The sequence below is a fragment of the Asterias amurensis genome, chromosome 12 (assembly GCF_032118995.1).
Source record: "Asterias amurensis chromosome 12, ASM3211899v1".
Taxonomy (NCBI): Eukaryota; Metazoa; Echinodermata; class Asteroidea; order Forcipulatida; family Asteriidae; genus Asterias; species Asterias amurensis.
This window is the reverse complement of record NC_092659.1, coordinates 15745117-15767961: the sequence shown is the minus strand read 5'-3', so window position 1 is coordinate 15767961 and position 22845 is coordinate 15745117. Positions and strand designations below refer to the sequence as shown.

The 22845-nt window shown below is 37.8% G+C and overlaps 2 protein-coding genes across 3 annotated transcripts in view; one reads left to right on the top strand and one right to left on the bottom strand.

The window, feature by feature from the left end:
• LOC139945540 (uncharacterized) overlaps positions 1-1244 on the top strand; it is a 38432-nt gene extending 37188 nt beyond the window's left edge. Inside the window, exon 9 of the mRNA XM_071942925.1 lies at positions 488-1244. Coding sequence (XP_071799026.1) covers positions 488-724 — 237 coding nt within the window. The 3' untranslated portion in view covers positions 725-1244. The remainder of the gene's footprint in view (positions 1-487) is intronic.
• A 3949-nt stretch (positions 1245-5193) lies between these two features.
• LOC139945223 (glycerol kinase 5-like) lies at positions 5194-22828 on the bottom strand. Of its 2 annotated transcripts, none has more exons than XM_071942529.1 (18): positions 22686-22828; positions 21168-21342; positions 20238-20331; positions 19569-19644; positions 18909-19002; positions 18462-18551; positions 16860-16901; positions 15937-16012; positions 15748-15809; positions 15009-15082; positions 14449-14509; positions 13792-13918; positions 12584-12688; positions 11385-11479; positions 10712-10815; positions 8988-9050; positions 8376-8509; positions 5194-7265 (listed from the first exon to the last, which is right to left on the bottom strand). In XM_071942529.1, exons 2-18 carry the CDS (start codon positions 21273-21275, stop codon positions 7120-7122), a joined length of 1551 nt encoding a protein of 516 aa, XP_071798630.1. In that variant the 5' UTR covers positions 21276-21342; positions 22686-22828; the 3' UTR covers positions 5194-7119. The 2 variants fall into 2 exon arrangements, with proteins under 2 accessions (XP_071798630.1, XP_071798631.1); XM_071942530.1 differs by lacking the exon at positions 22686-22828 and adding an exon at positions 22384-22489.
• Between the last annotated feature and the right edge of the window lie 17 nt (positions 22829-22845).

Here is a 22845-nt window from a genome sequence, read left to right as displayed (position 1 = left end):
GTTCAGGCTTCGTTCGCCAGATAGAAGTCTAATAAGGAGTGCATGGGTTTTATAAATAATTATTGACGGCGTCTATATAAGCCCAAGCCTAATTTGTTTCGAAAAAAACGAAAAAGACTTCATCTTAAAGTGATGGTTTACTGACTATTAAAACTGACTAGGTGAAAAATACTACAACTGTTGATAATAGAAAGAGAACAAAAACAATTCATTCCCTTTAAAGGAATATGGTTTTTGAAAGAGGGACTTCAAAACATTTTAATCTGGGAAAGGTTTCTGCAAAATGTTTCTCAGATAGTGTTTTGCAATTACGGATTTTTTTTTCATGCGCAGACAAAAGGTTACTACCTGTTAAAATGACGAACAATGTTAAACAATGAAAGCAACAACCTATACACAATTTGAAGACTTTAGAGCAATTTTATCCACTCTGAAGTTTAACGACTGCGGCAGTTTTTACATGTTTATCGTTCTCTCTACAAATTAGGTTCTCTTCTACGACGGCGGTGCCTTCTACGGGGCGCACACCAACATCAACGGCAAAACATTCCTCAAGTGTACGGGTGCGAGGGCCTCATCAGCGGCAAAGTTTGGGCCGTGCCTTGCCAGCGGAGTCACGGTGCTACACGAGGGTGACAAGGTGGGAGTCGCCTCGGTCTATCCCATGAAAGAAGTGGAAATGCGCCCAGAATCAACTTACTTCGGAATGATCAAACTGAACTAAACTTTGGCCCTTATTATACAACACACAGGACCACGATTTCATAAAGCTGTTAAAGGCAGTGGACACTATTGGTAATTACTCAAAATAATTATCAGCATAAAACCTTTCTTGGTAACGAGTAATAGGGAGAGGTTGATGTTATAAAACATTGTGAAAAACGGCTCCCTCTGAAGTGCCATAGTTTTCGAGAGAGAAGTAATTTTCCACGAATTTGATTTCGAGACCTCAGATTTAGAACTTGAGGTCTCGAAATCAACGATCTAAACGCACACAACTTCGTGTGACAAGGGTCATTTTTCTTTCATTATTATCTCGCAACTTCGATGACCGATTGAGCTCAAATTTTCACAGGTTTGTTATTTTATGCATATGTTGAGATACACCAAATGTGAAGGCTAGTCTTTGACAACTACCAATAGTGTCCACTGCCTTTAAGGCACTACTTTAGACCTAATTGTTTCAACAAAACAAGTAACTCAATTTAACCAAGGACGTATGAACAAGAGTCCACCAAGAACGCTAGAATTCACTCTCGGCCATCTTGTCTTGTTCCATATACGTAGTGATGATATAAGCAATGGTTTATAAAAAAGGTCCAGCCCGTTACAGTATCGGTGTTGTAGACAAAAACCTTTTAGGAAATTAAATTATAAACAGGAGCACCATGAGGTCTGCAAATCTGTTAATTAAATTACATTGCGTTTACCGGTATACATTACCTTAAATTAATCAATGCCAATATCAACCACCGAACTGTGGCCGGAAGAATATGGAAGAAATGATCAATCAGATCCCGTTTTTGTGACTGATAAATAACAAGAGTGTAATCAATCTTGCGTGTAACAGAAACATGCCAATGATGAATGAGATTTGAACTTTGGATCAAAGACCTAGACGAACTACGACTATACTCATCTTAAAGGCAGTGGACACTATTGGTAATCACTAAAAATAATTATTAGCATAAAACCTTTCTTGGTGACCAGTAATGGGGGGGGGAGGTTGATGGTATAACACATTGTGAGAAATGGCTCCCTCTGAAGTGCCATAGTTTTCGAGAGAGAAGTAATTTTCCACGAATTTGATTTCGAGACCTCAAGTTTAGAACTTGAGGTCTCGAAATCAACTATCTAAACGCACACAACTTCGTGTGCCAAGGGTATTTTTTCTTTCATTATTATCTCGGAAGTTCGATGACCGATTGAGTTACAATTTTCACAGGTTTGTTATTTTATGCATTTGTTGAGATACAACAAGTGAGAAGACTGGACTTTGAAAATTACTAATAGTGTCCACTGCCTTTAAAAGCCATTGGACACTTTCGGAACAGAACAACAAATAAAGGTTCACATATTTACAAATAACTTAAAGGGTTTACAGAAGGTAATAGTGAACAACTTCTCTTGATATATTATTCCATGAAATGCTTTACTTTTTGAGAAAACATTAAAACAATTATCAATTCTCGAGATCGAGAATTACAGATTCTTTTAAACACGTATGTCATGACACGGCGAAACGTGCGGAAACAAGAGTGGGTTTTCCCGTTATTTTCTCCCGACTCCGATGACCGATTGAACCTATATATAAGTTGTGATACACGAAGTATGGGCCTTTGGACAATACTGTTTACCGAAAGTGTCCAATGGCTTTAAGTACGAGTATTAAGTTCTGCCAACTGCCAACAACAATATCTATAGAACTATTGATATATCTTACTGGTAACAAAACCAAAGGGCCCCTTAAAGGTGCGTATAGCACCAGTAGAACGGAAGGAAAGACACATGATTGTGCAGAGAAGGGACACGATGAATAAATAACGTTTTAGATGTATGAGGAAACCCCAAGATATTTTTGACAGCATGGGGCGACTTCAACTGGAAATTGCATCGTTTGACCTACTGTATGATGATAATCAAGGGTAAAATTTACAATAATTTAAACAATAATGAACTCGTTTTATGTTTGGTCCATACACGATCTCCGGCGGTCAACAAATAATACTGCGAACCGAGGGCAAAATCCACACAATTACGCATCAGGGACTTATACCAAATTCATAAAAGGCTTTGTTGTAAAAAGTTAAAACCGAGCAGGAGCCCGCATGTCGAAACTCATGTAAAGATATCCAGTTGATTTGATTAATGCTTATACCTTTTCATTAAATTCATATAGAAGGTGTACACATGGTGTTGATAGCCAAGTTTATTAAGCTTAATTTTATTATGTCCGTGTCTCTCACCATTGCTTTTAATTGATATAATGTGTGTATAGTTATCCATTTTTAACTCAAAGAAATTCAAGGTGTAAGTCTGTACATACTTTTCATGGGATGACATTATTTTGCGGATTTGATGAACTTGAAAATTGTACATATTAATTAGTATTTTTATATAATCTCAGAGCAATAATGATTCTTGTTAAATAATTCTTCCACAGTGAATTCAAATTAGAAATCTTAGCGAAGATACAGTAAATGTAAATATTGCCTATAATTTCCAGTAAATTTGACGGACCAATGAGGGCATGCTTAACATGTCAGGTTGCATTAGTTTCAGGGCTCTTAGGCCTATAATAATCATTGAGGCCAAATTATAACGTCTAACTAAAAAAATGGTGGTATACGACTATACGTCATAGCATGGTCATAGTTGCCAAATTGACAAGATTTGTGTGTTGCTGATTTTCACTATTTTGGTTTTAACTTCAGAACTTTTCAAGTTTATTGTGTAGTAAACTCGTAAGACATGGTCCAATTGGAATAATTTTGATAAAACAAACTGGATTGAAAGTGAAAACCATATACCGCGATGTTCTTTAATTTAAATATTATTATTTCAGCAGTTATAAAGTAAACTCAAAGGTATAGCAAGTTAGGCTAATCCGAGTGTATTTTTTCAAAACGTTAAACTTAGTTTCGCATTCTCCTTCCTTTTAAGACCTTAATTCTATATTATTATTCATTTTGGTGTTTTCTTGTTGGTTACCATCTTTTAATATGCAATGTAAATTTACTAAGGAAAATAAAGTCATCTTTAGAGTTTGTTAGAATAATTGCATCCCCCTCGAGTTTTTTATCTAATTGGCTCAGACCTCAAAAGTAATTACGCTGCCCTGTAGATAACACACTAGATAACATTTATTTTTTATTTCTTGTTTTAAACATAATTGGGGCCGTTTGTAAACGCACAATGGACGATGACTTTTTACGAAAGGGACGAGTCCGTACTTAATATAACATTATAACATATTACAAATACAATGCACATTCGGTGCCACAGAGGAGTGGAACTGTAAAGGCGTTTTTGGTGACGTCAAACATAAGTTCACTCGTGTGCAATATTGTTTCTGCATTCAAATTGTGACTTTAACGTGGGATTAACACCGCCCTCCCTTGATTAAAGTGAAAAATCAACCAATAAGTTCACAACTTGCACACTGCCGCCACCTCAGTCGTCACCCATCATACACAATGCAATTGTCTAAAAAACTGCGTCACATAAACAATGTGACACCAAAATACAAGTTTGTGTGCCCTTGTACACGCCACCTTATGGGGAACTTTAAAGAAAAGAACAATGCTACTCAACAAACTTCTTTGTTCAAGTGATACCCCCAAGGAGAAATTCTTCAGAAAAGGGAATAATTAATAGAACGACGATACCATGACCCCATATAACACAGACCCGTAACTAGTGGGTGACCGTGTACTTAGCTCAAACTCGAGGACCCGTTCCACAAAAGGAAGATTCTGCGTCCTCCTTAGAAAAACAAAACGAACGTCTTCGGTGGAGCCGGGAGGTTGACAACGCCCTTCGGATTGTAAGACACGCAGGTATCCCTCCCTCCCGAGTCGAACGGGGACCCAACATTTCTGACCGTTATATGCGATGGGTCTAAGGATCTCGCTCCGATTACAATCGACACCGTGTACCCGGCAGTTGAAGGACTTTATTCCGGTCTGGGACTCCCCCTCGGTGGGGAGGACTCGGACAACAGGGACTCGGACAACAGGGACTCGACACTGTACTCGACTACAGCACTTCGCTCGGCCCCAGCGGCAAGTCAAACCAGGACCGCTGGGATGGGCTAATCGCTTGCACAGATTCTTGTTCAGGAAGTACGTCATGCGTACAGTGCATAGAAATATGGTGCAGTGTGAGTGTGATGCATGATGGGACTGCGCATTATTAAACCAATGACAGTGCATGATACGTTTGCCCATCCCAGCGCCTTTGGTTAAAGCAAGGCGCTGGGGACGAGCGAACTACAGCACTACAATATACGCCCGCAAGGTTGACAAACTACTTTTCGTTCCCTTCTAGATTTCATTACATTGAGTAGGATTATTTCCTTCCTCCATGGTTGGATGCACACGATGCGCAAGTTGGAAAATCATCTCCAGTCTTTATAAATAACTATTCTCAAACACTTGGTATAATATAATAAGTTTATTAATGACACATTTTGTAAGAATTTTTTTTTTAACGAGATTCATTTGGTTAGTACAAAATATTAAAATAATTACAGTACTGTTTAAATAATTTGAAAAACATGAGCAACATTTACATATATAATTTCCTCAGTTGTTTTGTGCACTTTACATATTTTACATTGAAATAATGCCGATATATACGGAACATGTTTTGTAAAAATTACAAAAATTGAATCAACCCTTTTTTAAACCATTGAAATATATTCTTAAAATATTCATAAATGAAGCTATAGCCTATGAGTCCTCTATTGCGAACACAAAAATGTAATATTTCGTATTAACTGAAATCATGGTAAATTCTAAACCACTCGCTGAAAATTTTCCTTTGAAAAGTTAAGTAAATTATACGAAAGGTTATACAAAAAGGGCGATTAATGATACAGGCATGATATTTGGATGGGGGAATGCATTTAGAATAGTAAGGGTTGACCTAAATGTACCTGCACTTTAGCATTAAATAAACTTAAAAGCTATTTAGCACACAAAATTTGAAGAAAAAAAAAAGAAAGAAAAAAAATCAGACTTACTTAGAACATGGAGGTAGGATTAGAAAAAGAATAATCTAAGCCTGGCTTATAAAGTGCTCAGACAAATACTGGGCTAGTAAAGTTGACTAAGTAGAAACGTTTTTTTGGAAGAAAAAAAGTTACAAAATTCAGCTTTGTATAAAAAAACACGAAAAATTTAGGACATGCAGTGTTAAATGTTACAGTTTCTAGCGTTTATTATATCATGCTCCCAGACGAAGTTTAAGTTTTGAGGTTAAGTATCCTTAACCATACTGTCTGTCCAATCAATATCATTCACTAAATTATGGCTTCAAGCAGTTAAATGCACTTTGCCATTTTAGTATCTGAAGGCCAACATGAATAGTTGAATGCCTGCATTTCAAATTGCTCGATAAACTCGTTGTAAGTTTTAGAAGCTATATTTTTCAGGATATTTCATCAAAATTTTCCTGATTTTTTCTCTGGGCTAAAAAATCGGAAATCAGACTGAAAAAGGAAAAATATCATGTCTGATATGAGTAGTTATAATGAACTGATGAAGAAAAGCTTTAAAAAAGTATCATGTTTTTTTGTTTTTGAATAGAATCAGTTGTGAGGCAATTTTCGTGGTTGCAGGAATAACCGAAACAAGTCATTTAAGCAATTGAGGAAGTTCTGGCGACCCACAAGTTTAGCATTTATGTCCTACATTTGGTTCATGACTGTCATTTGTCATAATTAAAAAAAACAAGATAAATTATGTGGTAAACAAAGGCAACAAGAGTACAAGATAGCACAATATCAATTCAGCAAAACAAATTATAAAACAAAAATAATTAAGACAATTTAAAACACAAAATAAAAGTTATAATCACAATGTATTCTTTGACAAAACCGAACAGTAAACAAAATACTGCAAACAAGTTCCTGAATTTCAGCTCCGTTCATGATTTTGCACTTCCATGGAAACACAGAAGCACTAAACACAAAAATCTGTGAAATTTCAAACAAATATATCACTTCTGAAAAAGCTTTTCAATTGTTTGTTTATTTTTGCTGTCCTTGATTTTAATTTTGTTTTATCTGTTGTCGCAACGCTTTCCAGATCTGTTTACAGACTGTTCTGTGATTGGTTTTTTTATGAGTTCTAGGTCTTTTGCCCTGTTAAATTAGGGGTCTCGTGTCACTTGTGTAATTTAATGTTTTCTGTTTTTTAGTCGAAATTACATATCATAAAAAACAATCACAACCTTCAAAAAAGACAATTTCTTGAATAAAGAAAAGGCAATCTCAATGCTTTCTTGGGTGTTTTTCTTTAAATGTTGCACCTAATGTGGAATGTACCAACTTCACCCTGGATGAAAGTGGGTAGAGAGATACAGTTGACTGACCTTTGATGACCTTTGGTGATCTCATGTGGCATACCAGCCTTGTGACCTTCGGACAGCCTTCATCCACTCCTTGCAGATCAGTTCATAAGACTCTAGAGCAGGTCGAGGGTCAAAGGTCGTCTGGCTGACCCGCAGCGAGACTAGCTCCTCTTTGTTCTTCCAAACGCCTGACATTGGAAATATGGTAAATTGAAATCACGCTAAAAACAATAATGATAGTAAGTTCTTATTTAAAAAAATTCACAGTAACATCTCAATGCGCTTTACATAAGTGTTCTGGGATGGATTTCACGAAGAGTCTTACATATCTCGAGTTAGGCTGAACTATTCGTCCTAACTTAAGACTAGCCTTAAAGTCACCGGGAAGTGGTATTTTGTCAAAATAAAGCTTTTATCACTTTAATATGTGTTTTGATGAGTGGAATGTGAATAAACAGTTAACCAAGGTTCTAAGAAATTGGTTCTTATCTTATTCACAAATTTAAGAGTAGGACCGACCCGAGAGGGCGCTGTTTTTGATGTTGATCGAGGCGTGATGTTTGAAGAGAAAATGCTGAACAGCGCTGAAAAAGACGTCGGACCGGACCACTATGCACTATTGTTTTTGTGAGTCTGACCAGCCATGCAGACTGACCCCATCTTCAGTTGTTTTGCTGCAACCAGCAGCAATACACTTGGTCGGCATTGCCGGAAAAGTGCAAGAAAAAACTTGCTTCGAAACGTCACAAAAGGGGTAGGCTGAGTCAACCCCCAAAACAACTTTATCTATTTTTTAAACATATAAATCGTACAAACAATTACTAAAAAAAATTGTTGTGTTGTTACTAAACATATACTCTTATGTTTGAAAAAATAAAAATTCTATTTCCAGGTGACTTTAAAGTTTTTTAATATCTCCTAGGACAAGTCCTTAGTTTGGACCAGTCCTACGTTCTAAAGTCCCATAAGGTCTGAAATCGACCCCTGGTCATTAGACCATTAACATTCCTTTCTCAGCTCCTGGGGAGTGTAAAGCTAAGCCAAGTGCAATTTCAAAAGGAACCGCATCAAAATACTTTCGCATACTAGGCATCCCATAAACGCCATAAAAGTGCTAAAAAAAGGTATGTAATTTTCGGAGTCAATCAGCGTTGCTTTTTCCATACAATGCTACGACGAGTGTTATCTATACAGCACACTGCCCGTGGTAGCGAGGCTGGGTCAAGGGTCATGGATAAGGCCAAAGTTCAGGGTTAAGGAGAGTTTGGCAGGGGGTTAAGAGAGAAACTTAGTCTCACCTGCTCCAAGCCCAGCCAGAAAGGCTGCCCCAAGACAAGACATGTCCAGGTTTTGCGGTCGGTCAATCTTCTGGACGAGTAAACTGGACACCAGCTGGAGGATGAAGTCATTGTTGCTAACCCCTCCATCAAATCTGATTAACGATATTGGTCTTTACATTATTCATTATGCTAAAGATGCATTTAGGAACTGCCGAGTTTGGTCGCGAACATTTGTAAAGATGTACATCCTTTCCGGATAATGACCAGCTGGAGCGGTTTATAACAAGCTGGCTTCCGCATGTCTGGCGCGCAAGATTATCACGCGAAATGCAATTCATAGCTATAGTATCAGCGTGTAATCCAAGCGCGCACGTGTAATTGTTAAAGTGTCTACCATTGTGCGTTTTAACATTTTTTAACAAAAGGACACTATGAATGGGAATAAAAGAGAAGTGACTCGTTCTTAAACGTCCGGTCCGGGTCAGGCCTTTACCACACGGCTATAACCCTGCTGGCTTTAAACGGCCGTATGAAGAAGTCGTCGCTACCTTTTTATTCCCTTATTTACTTCAATTTTAGCATAACATAAATTTAAAATCAATAAATAAGGAAATTCAAAAAATTGTTTACCTGATTAAAGGTCTGAGTTTGGTTCCACTTTGAGTCCTGGCAATATTGTAGAGTTGAACGACCCTGTTATGTTAAAGGTGTGGAAGACAATGAAGTGTGTATATAAAAATGTGTAGGTAGATGACAGCAGGTCTTAGAAATGTAGGCCTAATTAAACCAACCTATGCAATACTTATTATGAGAAAAACAAATTCTAAATTTAAGTATTGGGTTGATTAAGGAAATCAAATTAAGATCAAATGCACAAGATGTTTAAAAAGCTTTATGAAAATACAATACATTAGACCTAACTATTCCGACCCATCAAAATCCAACATAAGGTTTTGTTTGATTCAGGCAGACACTGTCCTACAGAAATGTCAGATTCTGTTAGAGTGCAGAAGAACTATTCCTAGTAAATTACTCAAGATAGAGTTAGTCTTTCATGGACACTCTACTTTTAAATAATCACTCTACTCTTTTAATGTCCTAACAACCCCGGGGGAAGAATTAAAACTGCGACAAAAGTACAACAATAATCACAGCTAAAATCCAACTCTTTTACAGTTAGAGTGGCTACCCAGCCACCCACCATGATAAAAAAAAAAACATATTCTTGGCAATTTAAGTCCTGTGGAAACAAACAAGCTGACAAACAAATTATTAATTGCAAATCAGTAAGTAAAAACGGTTCACATTTCATGCATATCACACAATAAAAGAAGTGTCAAATCTATATGCAAACATAAGCATATTAATATAGTACAATTGTAAATAGAAAGTTATGACAAAGAAGAACAGCAAGCAACATATCTTAAAAGCAGATTGAATATGTTTGAGTTTTTGTCCACATCAATATTAAAATAGACACAATACAACACATCAAAAATGCACACAGAATATTATTGCACAATTTTACACATCAATAATGAAATATACAAACATCAAAAATATCAAGCAACGTATCATAAACGCAGGTGGAACATGATAGAATAATATGTCAACAAAAATAGGCAATAGAGACAAAACATCACATAATAAAGACACATTTAATATTATTGAATGCTTCTTCACATCAATAGTAGAATAAACAAAAGTCAAAATAGCAAGCAACATATATATATATTTGGTTGAATATAGTTATTTCCACAACAACAAAATATAAATTATCACAAAAGCACACTGGATATTATTGAGTTTTGTCCACATCAATAGAAATACCAATTTTCCACAATATAAATAATCACACCACAAAAGCAAGTTGGATATGATTGATGAGGGGGGGGGGGGGGGGGTGGGTGTGAACTCCACCTGGGATCACCTGGAAATGTTGTGTGCAATAAATACATTGAATAGATGTATACAGAGGACCAGTCAAGCATCAATGGTCCCCTGAACACTTTGTGTACAATCAATAACTATTATACATTCATGTAGAGAGGCCCAGTCAAAAATCAATGGTCACCCAATCACTCAATGTGCAATTCATACATTAAACACAGTGGACCAGTGGAAATATGGACATGGGTCTGTTAAAAAAAACAACAGTATACATGTATGTCCAATAACTCATTAGGGACATGGGACCAGTGTAAAATCAATGGTCGCCTGAGCACTTAATGTGCAATTCATACATTTAGTACAGTCATACAGTGAAAATATGTACAGGGGACTGTTCAAAAACCAACACTTTATGTCCATTAACTTCATTAGGGACAGGTTACCAGCCAAAGATCAATGGTTACCTGAATGCGATTGCTTCTAAGGCAGCTCTGGCTATGTGGGCTGGCGTCGTTGTGGGCTTGAGCCCCATCAGACAACAACAGGCGCTAAAATCATTAATTGGTGACTATCGGAAAACAAAAAAAAGGGGAAAGATAGGGGGGGGGAGTGCAGAAAAAGAAAAAAACAAAGAATGACTTCCAAATATTTTGTATGGCATACACCAAAACACAATTAATTATAGTACATTCACAAAAAAGAACAATCAGTTTCAAACAAGACCAAAGAAAAAAAAAAATGGAGGGAAAAAACAGAAGCAATGATATAACAAATATGTTCGCATAAAAGTATAAGTATAGTACATGTACATTCCTAAAAAGTAAAATAAAAAGTTTCAACCACAAATTAATAATTAAAAACACAAATAGCAGTTAGGGGTATGCACGCGCAGAAGCCAAAATTCCCCCTAACTCATGTTAAACACTTGACGTAAGTGTGTAATTCCCTACTTCCTCTAGCGCCGATTCTTTGCTTACAGAAAGCAAAGCATTGAAATTGGGTCAAAGTAGGGACTGAAATTCAAATGCAACTGCAAGGCTCCGGTCTGAGGTGAGATTCAAACCGGGCTCCATATAGAGTTGAAATGTAGAGAAGGAAACTACTGAGACAACTCGATCTGTGCATAAAGATGCTTACCTGTAGACCGTGGAATGCTGGGACGAAATAAACCCCTCCTGAGTCCTCAACTGAGTTGACAACCTCTACTGATTTGCCTGGGTCTTCATAAAAACCTTTGAGAAAGAGAAGGGTTGAACTAAGAATAAAAATTATAATAATACTAATAGCAACTAGACAAATACAAAGGTGTTCCGTGCTTTTCTTTAATTAAGCACTAGTGTAATAACAATAATAATAATAATAGACCATTTTGAATATGACGTCACGGGGCTCAAATATCTGACCTAAAAGATGGCGTCTGTGCGTGGCGTGCGTCTGTGCGTGCATGTGCCATAGAAATCAAACCAGGAATGTTGCGTGCTGCGTGCTTCGATGATGTACACGTTTGGACGCGCATACGGTTTGCCCTACAAGATGGCGACTTTTTATAGCATAAGGGGTTATTCAATACGGTCTATAATGGGTTATTATATAGTGTTTAATCACACCAGACGGTGTATCAAAGAGCTCAGTACTCTTTTCCTGCAAGGTATTTGGAGCTACGTTTTTGAAGTATCTGACATGTTTCTTTACAGCAACATGCAATGGGTTTACTGGCGCAATATGCTGCTGATCAAACAAGAACACCGGTGACCCCTTTCTCCTTTTGATAAGTGAACTGGGTTCTTTTTGGTGCATTACCCGTCCGAAGATTGGAAGGATGCAGCAAAAATGGTTAAGTGTCTTTCTTCAGTGCCAAAACCAGAACTCAAACACACACTCGGCTGATCGGAAACACCAGAGCTTGAGTACAGTGTCCTTAGTTGCCCGAATCCCTACGAGAGAAGGCCATACATCACAAGGCCAGACGGCCACATCAAGGTGAGGGCTAACACATCAAATCAACTGCCACCAGGGGCATGTTGCCACCTACTTCTGGAATTACAAACATGGTTACCCCCTGAACAGTCCACAAGGATAAAGGCATGGGAATCAAACACGAGGAGCCTGGTTCAAACTGACCCCTTGCACACACGCCAAATGCGGCGGCTGTGCCACGTTCACCATTTCTGGAGGTCATTAGGTTTACGTGTAAACGCTGCGTGTCACCTAAAATGCGCACTTTACTGAATAACGCACGTTGACATTGACCACCAAAATGGCGCATCCAATGGCGAATATGGTCAATAGCAGAATGCAGTACTGCTACTATTAACCCAGACTTGGATAATTCTTACCCATTTTTAAACTCCACTCAATAACAGTCCCTGCATCTGAATCATTACACTCCAGCAGATAAACTGTCTCCTTGCCCAACTTCCAACCAATGATGGGATAAACTCCTTGAAAAACAGAAGAAATAAAATAACAAGTAGGATTTGAAACTTAGCATGGTGGGAGTGTAATATGGTGAGGTTTGTGGTAGTACCATGTGTAAATCTCTTTTGAGTAGTAGAGTGTCATGGCCGAGTGGTTAAGAGCATCGAATTCAAGTTCTGGTGCTAATTCACCGGAGTGTGGGTTCGAATCCCGGTCGTGACACTTGTGTCCTTGAGCAAAATACTTTACTATAATTGCTTCTCTTCACCCTGGGGTATAAATGGGTACCTACGAGCGTAGAGGTTGATATTGTGAATGAAAAATCCTTTGGAGCGATATAAACTGTTGCCCAGGTTGTACAGTTGTATACTCCCAAGGGAGCTGAGAAACATAAAAAGGGATGTTATTGGCCCTATGTCCAGGGCACTAATGTATAAAGCGCATTGATACGGTTATTGTGAAATGCGCTATATAAGAATAAGAATAAGAATTTTAAGTAGTGTTTGTGAAGAACCGGTGGATGACAACTGAACGTTTCGATCAGTATGCTCTCATCTTCTTCAAAAGAAAATGCCGAGTTGTCAACAGGCAGTTCTTTTCAGAAACAACACTACTGGAAAGAGATATACACATGGTGCTACTGCAAACCTCACCTATATATATATAAAATAACAAAAAAAAACAGATTTGTTGATGGAAAGACCGAGCAATTATGGTTCAGTGTCTTGCTTAAGGGCCAAGTGCCACAACCTAGACTCTGACAATAGCAGAACATGTGTTTGGTGCACTGGACCGCTTTGCCCATCCAAAGGAAAAAACATTTGAGCTGAAAACAACTTCAAAAGATTCCTCATATATTAAAGATGCTATGTCAGACTTTTGGCCGATTTGACCCCAACATTTTTGATTTAAAATTCAATAGGTATTTTGATGGGGGCGAGAAAGTTACAAGCTTTTATTTGAGCCATTGCTCAAAGTTAAAGTTTAACTTGTTTTCGTTAGAGCGGGCGATACTCTTTGAAATACCATTCACTCAAAAAAATCTATTATTTAATGTTTGGGGCCAAAAATCTGACATAGCATCTTTAAAAGTGATTCAGTTACTTGATGAAGTATGCTTTCCTACCATTACACGGAAGACATGGTCTACTGCCAGTGTTGAGTATGAGGAAAGTTCCCGTTCCCATGGTGACCTTGATATCACCTTCTTGGAAGCAACACTGTCCGAAGGAAGCACTCGACTGATCACCGACCTTACATAAGAAAAAAACAATATTATAACAATTATTAACAAATAGTTGCAGTACTGTAGTACACCCACAGTTAACACATAGAATTTGAACTGCCTCTAGCCACTGGGCTGGGCTAGCTTGGTGGCCTAGTGCCCAGACACTGCTCTAGTATGGTGTAGTAAAGAAAAGGTTGTAGGTTCAAATCATAGAGTTACATATAAGAACTAGAGGGCGCACTGGCCTATATACGCGACCCGGCGAGCGCACGTACCTTCCCTTTAACTCTTTCAATCTTCAGGGGCAAGATTCAATAATTGACAAAAAGATCTGAAACTAGGATCCAAACTTAAGTAGGTATATTAAAAAGACGGTATTTCAACCTTTTATTAACCAGATGAATTTGACAATTGAATGAGCATTTGGCAATACATTTAGAATCGTCAAGGTTAGAGAAGTAGATGAAAGAGCATGTTTTATTCATATCTGAAATCATTTTTAGATGATACAACCATTTTCCGCTGACACACGGTTAATTTCTTTTGACATCTTACCACAGCTTTGATAGGAATTGGTGCACCAAAGACTTCCGGATCACACAGCCCATAGTCATCACTGTCAATAACAAAAAACAAAACAACAACCTTAAAGTTATAATTTGCACAGCCTTTAAAGGCACTGAACACTCTTGGCAATTACTCAAAAGAATATTTAGCATAAAAACTTACAGCCAGAGCAAGACTCAAATCAAAGAGCAATGGAGAGCTGCTGATAGTATCAAATATTGGGAAAAGCGACTCCGTCTGAAGTAACATAGTTTCTGAGAAAGAGGTAACTTCTCACTCATATTAAAAGACCCAGGCCTGAAGCCTTTATTATGCATTTGAAAGCACAGAAAGTTGTGCGACAAGGTAGTTTTTCTATAAATATTTTCTTGCAACTTCAATGACTAATTGAGCCCAAATTTTCACAGGTTTGTTATTTGAAACATATGTTGGGATACACCAAGTGAGAATAATGTTTTTTGACAATTACTAAATGTGTACAGTGCCTTTAATGAAGATTTCCCGTATTGCAAAGTCCACGGTCAAAAATAAGACTGACATGTACTTACCTAGTGTCTTTAACCTCTGGCATGATATTGAGGGGAATCCCCAAGTATCCAGTGTGAATGGTGTTCCAGTCATTCTAGATAATAAAAAAATGGTTAAAGGCATTGAACACTATTGGTTATTACTCAAAATAATTGTAAGCATGCAAAATTACTTGGTAACAAGCAATAGAGAGCTGATGTTAGTATAAAACATTGTGGGAAACAGCTCCCTCTAAAGTAAGGTACTTTTCGAGAAAGAAGTAATTTTCCACTAAAACTGAATTTGATTTCATGACCTCAGAATTAGGTTTTGAGGTCACGAAATCAAGCATCTGAAAGCACACAACTTCGTGTGACAAGGGTGGTTTTTATTACATTATTATCGCGCAACTTCGACGACAAATTATTGAGTTCAAATTTTCACAGGTTTGTTACTTTGTGCACGGAGTGATAAGACTGGTCTTTGACAATTACCAAAGGTGTCCAGTGTCTTTAAAGGGAAAATATAATTTTTGGTTAAGTGAAGGAGCCATAAGGATTGGTTCCAGTATAGGCCCAAGTAACAGTTGTTCATCACAGGACCAGGGGTCGATTTCACAAAGAACTTGGAACTAGTCCTAACTCGGGACTAGTCATAGGAGATATTAAAAACCTAAGTCAGGACGAGTATCTCGCCTCACTCAAGATAAGACTAGTCTTAACTCCACCCCGGGCATACAAGCAAGTCCCAACAGTTTAGTGTGGAGTGACAAAACCTCACCTTATACATGTCGTATAAACCAGTCGCTGATATATTTGAAACATCAGTGGCGTGTACTTTTCCTATAGAGCGAAATAATGAAGGGGAAAAAAATAAAACAACGATATCAGTTTTGCCAGAAATGTCTCTTGGTTTTGTTTAAGAGGCACAAAGAGAAGAATAAAAAATAAAAAAAAGTATTTTACTCACCTTTTGTAAGTTTCCACACCAGCCACGTTTCAATAGTTCCGAACATGAGTTTATTATTCAGAGCATCTTCTTTAACCTACAGAGAAAAGAGAGAAAAATGCAAATATAACTTTGAACTAAAATACAAAGAGAAGGTATGTTTGGCGATCACTCTTTAAAACTAAGGGCAATAAAAAGCTTACTTAGTAAGAAGTACATCCGCTTTCAAAATAATCAAAGGTATAGGGGGCCTTCTTTGCCTGTAATACTATATGTACATGTACATTTTATAAAAAATACCCCAAAGCTACTGTCTCATGAGGCTGTCATATTAAAGTGAAACTAGCTTTTCAATTAATGACCATTCGAAACATGCCCAGCGAACTATAACCTGTGCCTTTCTTGTCCCTCTTTCTTGAGTGTGAAAATGTACACAAAGGAATTGACCCCCCAAAAAGATGGAGAGGGGACTTGATGTGTCGTTGGACAGATGATTTTGAGACAAAATTCTGTACATGTTTGTTAAAGATGCTATGTCAGATTTTTTGCCCCAAACATAAAAAAATAGATTTTTTTGAGTGAATGGTATTTCAAAGAGTATCACCCGCTCTAACGAAAAAAAATTAACTTTTACTTTTAATGGTCAGGAACCATGACAAAAATTTAAAATGTTTCTTATAAAACACATACGATTTGGTCACGTGATATATTGTCGGGATCCCGACAAAAACTAATTTTGAGCACTTTTTTTCACTGCTACTAATAATTGGCGGACTTTTTCGAGCAATGGCTCAAATGAAAGCTTGTAACTGTCTCGACCCCCATCAAAATACCTATTGAATTTTAAATCAAAATTTTTGGGTTCAATCGGCCAAAAATCTGACATAGCATCTTTAATACCAACAAAATGTGTTGATACCTATAACTTCTTGAATGTACTTTACCTTTGGCATTGTTTCCAGCACAAACGATAGTCGAATGGATACCTTTAGAAGAAGAGGTTTCAAAAAGTAGTTTGATGTTGAAAAATATGATGTTTCTCAAAAGAAACAAAGAAGACAGAACATCGGAAATTGTAGTGCACCTCGGGCTCTCAAGATTTTACAACCACAAAATTACATTTAAAAAATATGAAGAAGATAAAAATATAAACATAGATAATAGGCTACAACAATAGCAGAAGACAAACTAGTTCCCATTAAAAGCACGAACTGCATGAGGATAAAAACTATCGGTAAACCGCTGACTACCTTTAAAATGCTTAAAGCCATTGGACACTTTCGGTAAACAGTATTGTCCAATTCCGACACTTCGTGTATCACAACTTATATATAAAATAACAAACCTGTGAAAATTTAGGCTCAATCGGTCATCGGAGTCGGGAGAAAATAACGGGAAAACCCACTCTTGTTTCCGCACGTTCCGCCGTGTCATGACATGTGTTTAAAAGTAAAGCATTTCATGGAATAATATTTCAGGAGAAGTCTTTCACCATTACCTTCTGTAAACCCTGTAAATTATTTGTAAATCTGTGATTTTTTTTTTTTTTTTCTGTACCGAAAGTGTCCAATGGCTTTACGACGACGGTTAGAAGGGAGGAATTGGAAATAATCTGCTGCTGGAGTTCTAAGAGACTGCTCCATTCTGCCTACGGGAATATTTTCATGATCCCAATAGAAGATTCCCATCAGTCAGACCATTGAGACTAAGCTTGGGCGATATCGATTTATTTTATTCACGATATATCGCCAACAATATATCGCGATATTCGATATAATCGCGATTAATTAAATTTGACATCGTCAGTCTTCAAACTCCCAGTGAAAGTTGTAGAAGAGACAGTCATAGCATAAGAGAGGTGTTCTAATGACCTATTCTTCTGGTTTTACTCCAAACCTACGGGGTGCAAGATGTCTCAGCTAGGAAATACATTGCGATATTGCGATAGTTAATCGATATCGCGATATATCGTGATATATAGATATTTCGATTAAAACCAAATCGATCCGATATTGAAATCGTTTCCAAATTAGTATCGCGATATTCGATAATATCGTGGTATCGCCCAAGCTGAATTGAGACACTCTGTAAGTACTTTAGTCATTCAATGTTTTCCTTGAATCGCAGCCCAAAAAAAATGGAAAACTACAGTATGTACAAAGCCAAGACTCAAATTTATCACTGGAATGCAGGCCCAGCAACTTCAGTAATTGTTGCCATGGACCAGTAAACTCAGGCTTGGACAAGTCCTCTTAGTACTTAGTGTTAACACAAATATTTTATAACTTGTTTTTGCCCTTATGTGTATTATTAAAGCACTGTTTACTCAGAATTTCCCAAATTCCGTGTGGAAAAAATCAACCTGGGCATTCGTGTGAAAATACCATGACTGTTTTCTCAGCAATTGGACACTGTATTCAGCTTGGCGTTCACATGCGACTTTTACCATATCATTCTTTAGTTGTGCATTTTTGTGCATTCAGCATTGACAAATGTACGACCCTACCTATTAACGGGACTAGACACACACAAAAATTTTGACTCACGTGTTGAGATGTGAATGTGAAGATGCCACCGGCTTCGAATCGCCGCATTCTTGAGAAGAAGTGCAAAAACTTGGATCCTTTTTGTAAACCCTTCATGAAATGAAAACAAAAAATAAAAACAAATTTACAAGAAACAAGTAGTGAGAAGTCAAACTTGATCATATTGTTTATTAACACACTCTTTTCGTCTGGTACATTTTGCCCCCCCCCCCCACATGCCCTCTAAAGAATTCCTGAAATTTCCAGGACACTGTGAGGACACAATGGGGAAGGAACCATGCCACATTTCGAGCTACAAACGATACTTTCTGCCCAAACAATAGACTGTGCAAATTTCATGCTTAGGATATGCAAAACTCCTGAGTTTGTTTCCTTGACGCAACAAAGTGGTCCAACATTTTTGATAGAGCTCCAGAATTACGACCTAATAGTGCATTATAAACTAACCTTGAAGCTTAAAGATCGATTGATGTCTTCAACATACTTCTCTGCCCTTGTATCATTCCAACAAATGAAGTTGTGGTAAGGTTCACCCGTCTCTCTGCAAAAAACAAACAAACAATTCATAAATACCCCAGACAGTTTCTCTACTCCTATTGGTGGAGAGCGCGTCACGTGGGGGTGTTTAAAAGGTTGATAATGACCAGTTGGAGCCATTTATAACAGGCTGGCTTCGGCGTGTTTGGCGTGCAAGATTATCATGTGGAACGCAATTCATAGCTATTAGTAACGGCGCATAATCTATTTCTAAGCCCGCACGCGTACACACAAGCCACGTGCATCAAACAGATTCTTCACAAAGTTTTTGAAAAAAATATTTCAAACCTCAAATTGTCAATTGTCAAAGTGTCTATACTTGTGTTTATATACATTTTTCAACAAAAGGGAATTTATGAATGGGAATAAAAGAGTAGGGACTTGTTCTTAATCGTCCGCTTAAAACCTTGCAGCGTCGTTGCCGTGTGATCACACGGCAATGACCCTGCTGATTTTAAATGGACGTTTAAGAACTCCTCGCTACCCTTTCATTCCCTTACTTTTTTCCCTTAATTTACAACTCTTGATGTTTATAGTCATTCAAAAATGTTGAGGTGTCCATGAGCGTACCTATTCCATGTTAGAAATGTAGCTCGCAATGTTGATATTCCCATGGCAATGACTTGGGCTGCTACTAAACCAGCATCTGTTGGAAGAAGGGGTGGGAGTGGACATTAAGAGGGTGTACGTAAAGAGCAGAACGAAAATGACAACCCTTCCGCCGTATAAAACAATCATGCGCTAAATTCCAAGAGTCTTTGGAGACATAAGCTCTCACCATGCAATGCCTGAAACACCATATCAATTTCAGTTTTTTGGATAGAACATCAAGCAGCGAACAGGTAACTAGAATTGGTAAAAAGCCTGTCCTGTTTATTAGTTCCTTTCATCAGAACTAAGTAGTCTCCCGAATTTCACAGACTACTCCAAGGCAGTAATGGTGTTATAACCGGATATCAAATAGTTTGTGCCACAATCAGGATTCTAACCCACACAGAAACACCAGAGCTTGAATCCAGTGCCCTTAAACCCCCCTCTGCCACGCCACACTACATTAACCTGTAAACATGGTAAATGCTTCTTTAACAACTGATGTAAACTGCTTCCACAGACTGTCAAGGTTCAACCTCTACTCTGCCATGAGCAGGACTCGAACCCACAATCTGTTGATCAGAAACACTGTAGCTTGAGTCCAGTGCCCTTAACCACTCGGCCATGACACACCTTACATGTATTTACCTGTAATTGCTTCTTTAACAACTGATGTAAACTGCTTCCACAGACTGTCAGGTTCAATCTCAACTCTGCCATGAGCAGGACGGTGAACCTGCATCTAAGTCAATAAAAATACAATTTGATTAACAACTTTGATGAGGACGGGACAAAACAACTAACGTATGACAAGAATGTAACCAGTATTAATATGGGTACGACCATGTACACCATGCCCAATATTGAGGCAGCCAGGGGTCGAACTTAAAGGAACACGTTGCCTTGGATCGGTCGAGTTGGTCTTTGAAAAGCGTTTTGTGACCGTTTGTTATAGAATGCATATGGTTAGAAAGATGATGTAAAAGTAGAATACAATGATCTACACAAATATGCCTCGAAATTGCGTGGTTTTCTTTTTACCTCGTCCAATAACACGGTCGGCCATTTATGGTTGACCCCCATAAATGGCGGACCGTGATAGTTCGCGACGTAAAAAGAAAACCGTGCAATTTTGAGAGATACTTGTGTGGATCATTATATTCTACTTTTAAAACATCTTTCTAACCATATACGTTTCATAACAAACGGTTTCAAACGCTTTTTATAGACCAACTTGTCCGATCCAAGGCAACGTGTTCCTTTAATACAGGACTGCAAGACCAAGACCAGTGCTTGAAGTGTTGGGCAAGCAAATTCACTTTTTCAACAAAATGTCTCAGCGCAACTAAAAATTTGTCCCGACTAGTGTGAATGTCACAACTATTTGAGGCAGGACTAGTCGAATAGTAAATTTCATTACCCACACCCTGATACATGTAAGTCAGCAACCAGAACGGATGTATGATGCCCTGAACCGCTCAGCCACGACACGCCACGTGGCAGTTAGGTTTAATGCCAGTCATCCAAGTGGTAATGAATACAACAGCAATAAAATAACTCAAGTGAGCCAATACATACCTTTTGAGTTCCACTTCCTTTAAGTTCAGCCTTTTCATTGTAAATGTGACACCGTATTGTTGTTGTGCCGATGTCGATAGCCGCTATGAATACTTCTTTGGTTGCCATGGCTAAGTGGCAATGTTGATTACCTCTTGCCAAGATTCAGATTTTTGTTTTTAGTTCGTTTCATCACCTGCAAGGAATGTGAAGAGATGTGGTTACACAGGGTTTTTTCTTTTAAAGGAACAAATTTACAGAATTGGCAAGACAAAAATTGTGAAGATCAGAGATTTACGGGTTGTTCTAAAACCCCCTCATCCCCCCTTGACCCACGACCCTTCGACGTCCGCCCTGTATTCGAAGCGTGTCCCAATTGCGAATTCAGAAATGACCTAGTAAGAATTAAGTTCCCGATATGAGTTTAACTTTAACTATAAAAAGATGAATGCTGCATTGATGATTGGATAACTGGAAAAGTTTCCGTATGGCGCCACCACTTTTTTAATTCGATATAGTATCTAAATTACCTCAATGACAATGAGATATCCCTTTCTGTAAAAATTTGTGAAAAAGTGGTGGCGCCATACGGAAAGTTATCCGGATAACTTTCCGTGGCACCACCACTTTTTCACTCATTTTTACAACAAAAGAGGATCTCATTGAGGTAGACCCAGTGACTGGGGCGATAGATTCCTTTTTTGAAATGTTGACATTATCGGTCAGCTAGATGACCAACAACAATGTAAAAATTTTGAAAGGAATCTAGCGCCCCAGTCACCTGGTCATTGGGTCTATCATTGGGGTAAATTGGATACTATATAAATTTATATCGAAAGAAAAAATGGTGGCGCCATGCAGAAACTTTTCCTCATGATTAAATCAACAATATACATAATTTAGGCCACTAACTAACAAAGGCTAAAACTTAAAGATATATATCGAGTGTAATTAACAATAACAATTAACATTGGAATTCGTGCTGGGGAAAAGTTTTCGTATGGCGCCACCACTTTTTCATTCGAAATAAAATAATATAGTATCTAATTTACCTGATTGATATATCCCTTTTTGTAAAAATGAGTGCAAAAGTGGTGGCGCCATACGGAAAGTTATCCCATGCTGGTTATACATCAACATCACCAATCACCATGCAGGGAAATAAAACATGTTTAATTTATAAAACTAAAACTTTCAAAAGCACACTCCATGTTACTGTAGTTAGTGTTAGTGTTACCATGTACGTTCCCATTGACAGACTAGGACTTGGTTGGAGCGAACACTAGTCCACCTTGTTCAACATGGATCTCTTTTCTTAAGTTTTATCATCAGTCTTAAGTCGCCATCCAATTCCAACAACAATGCAATGTTGTGTTGAGCCAAATACTATTTAGAACAGTCCAACATCACGTGGCAGTTTGCATGATGATGTTGCATTGGCAATGGGACTTAAAATTTAAGTTAAATATGGATGAGATGGGCTATGGTCGTGGCATGGAACACTATCTATCTCAGCGACACAGCGTATTTATAACTCACCATAAGTTTCTCAACTACCTTGGCAGCATTCGTGTTACACCTTTGAAGTCATTCATTGTGCAATTCACTCAATTTTGATGAGGACTCTGTCCTGAAACAACAAAGTCTGAAGTGGGAGTGTGTGTGTGTGTTTTTGACAAAGGCATGACCTTTGACCAGA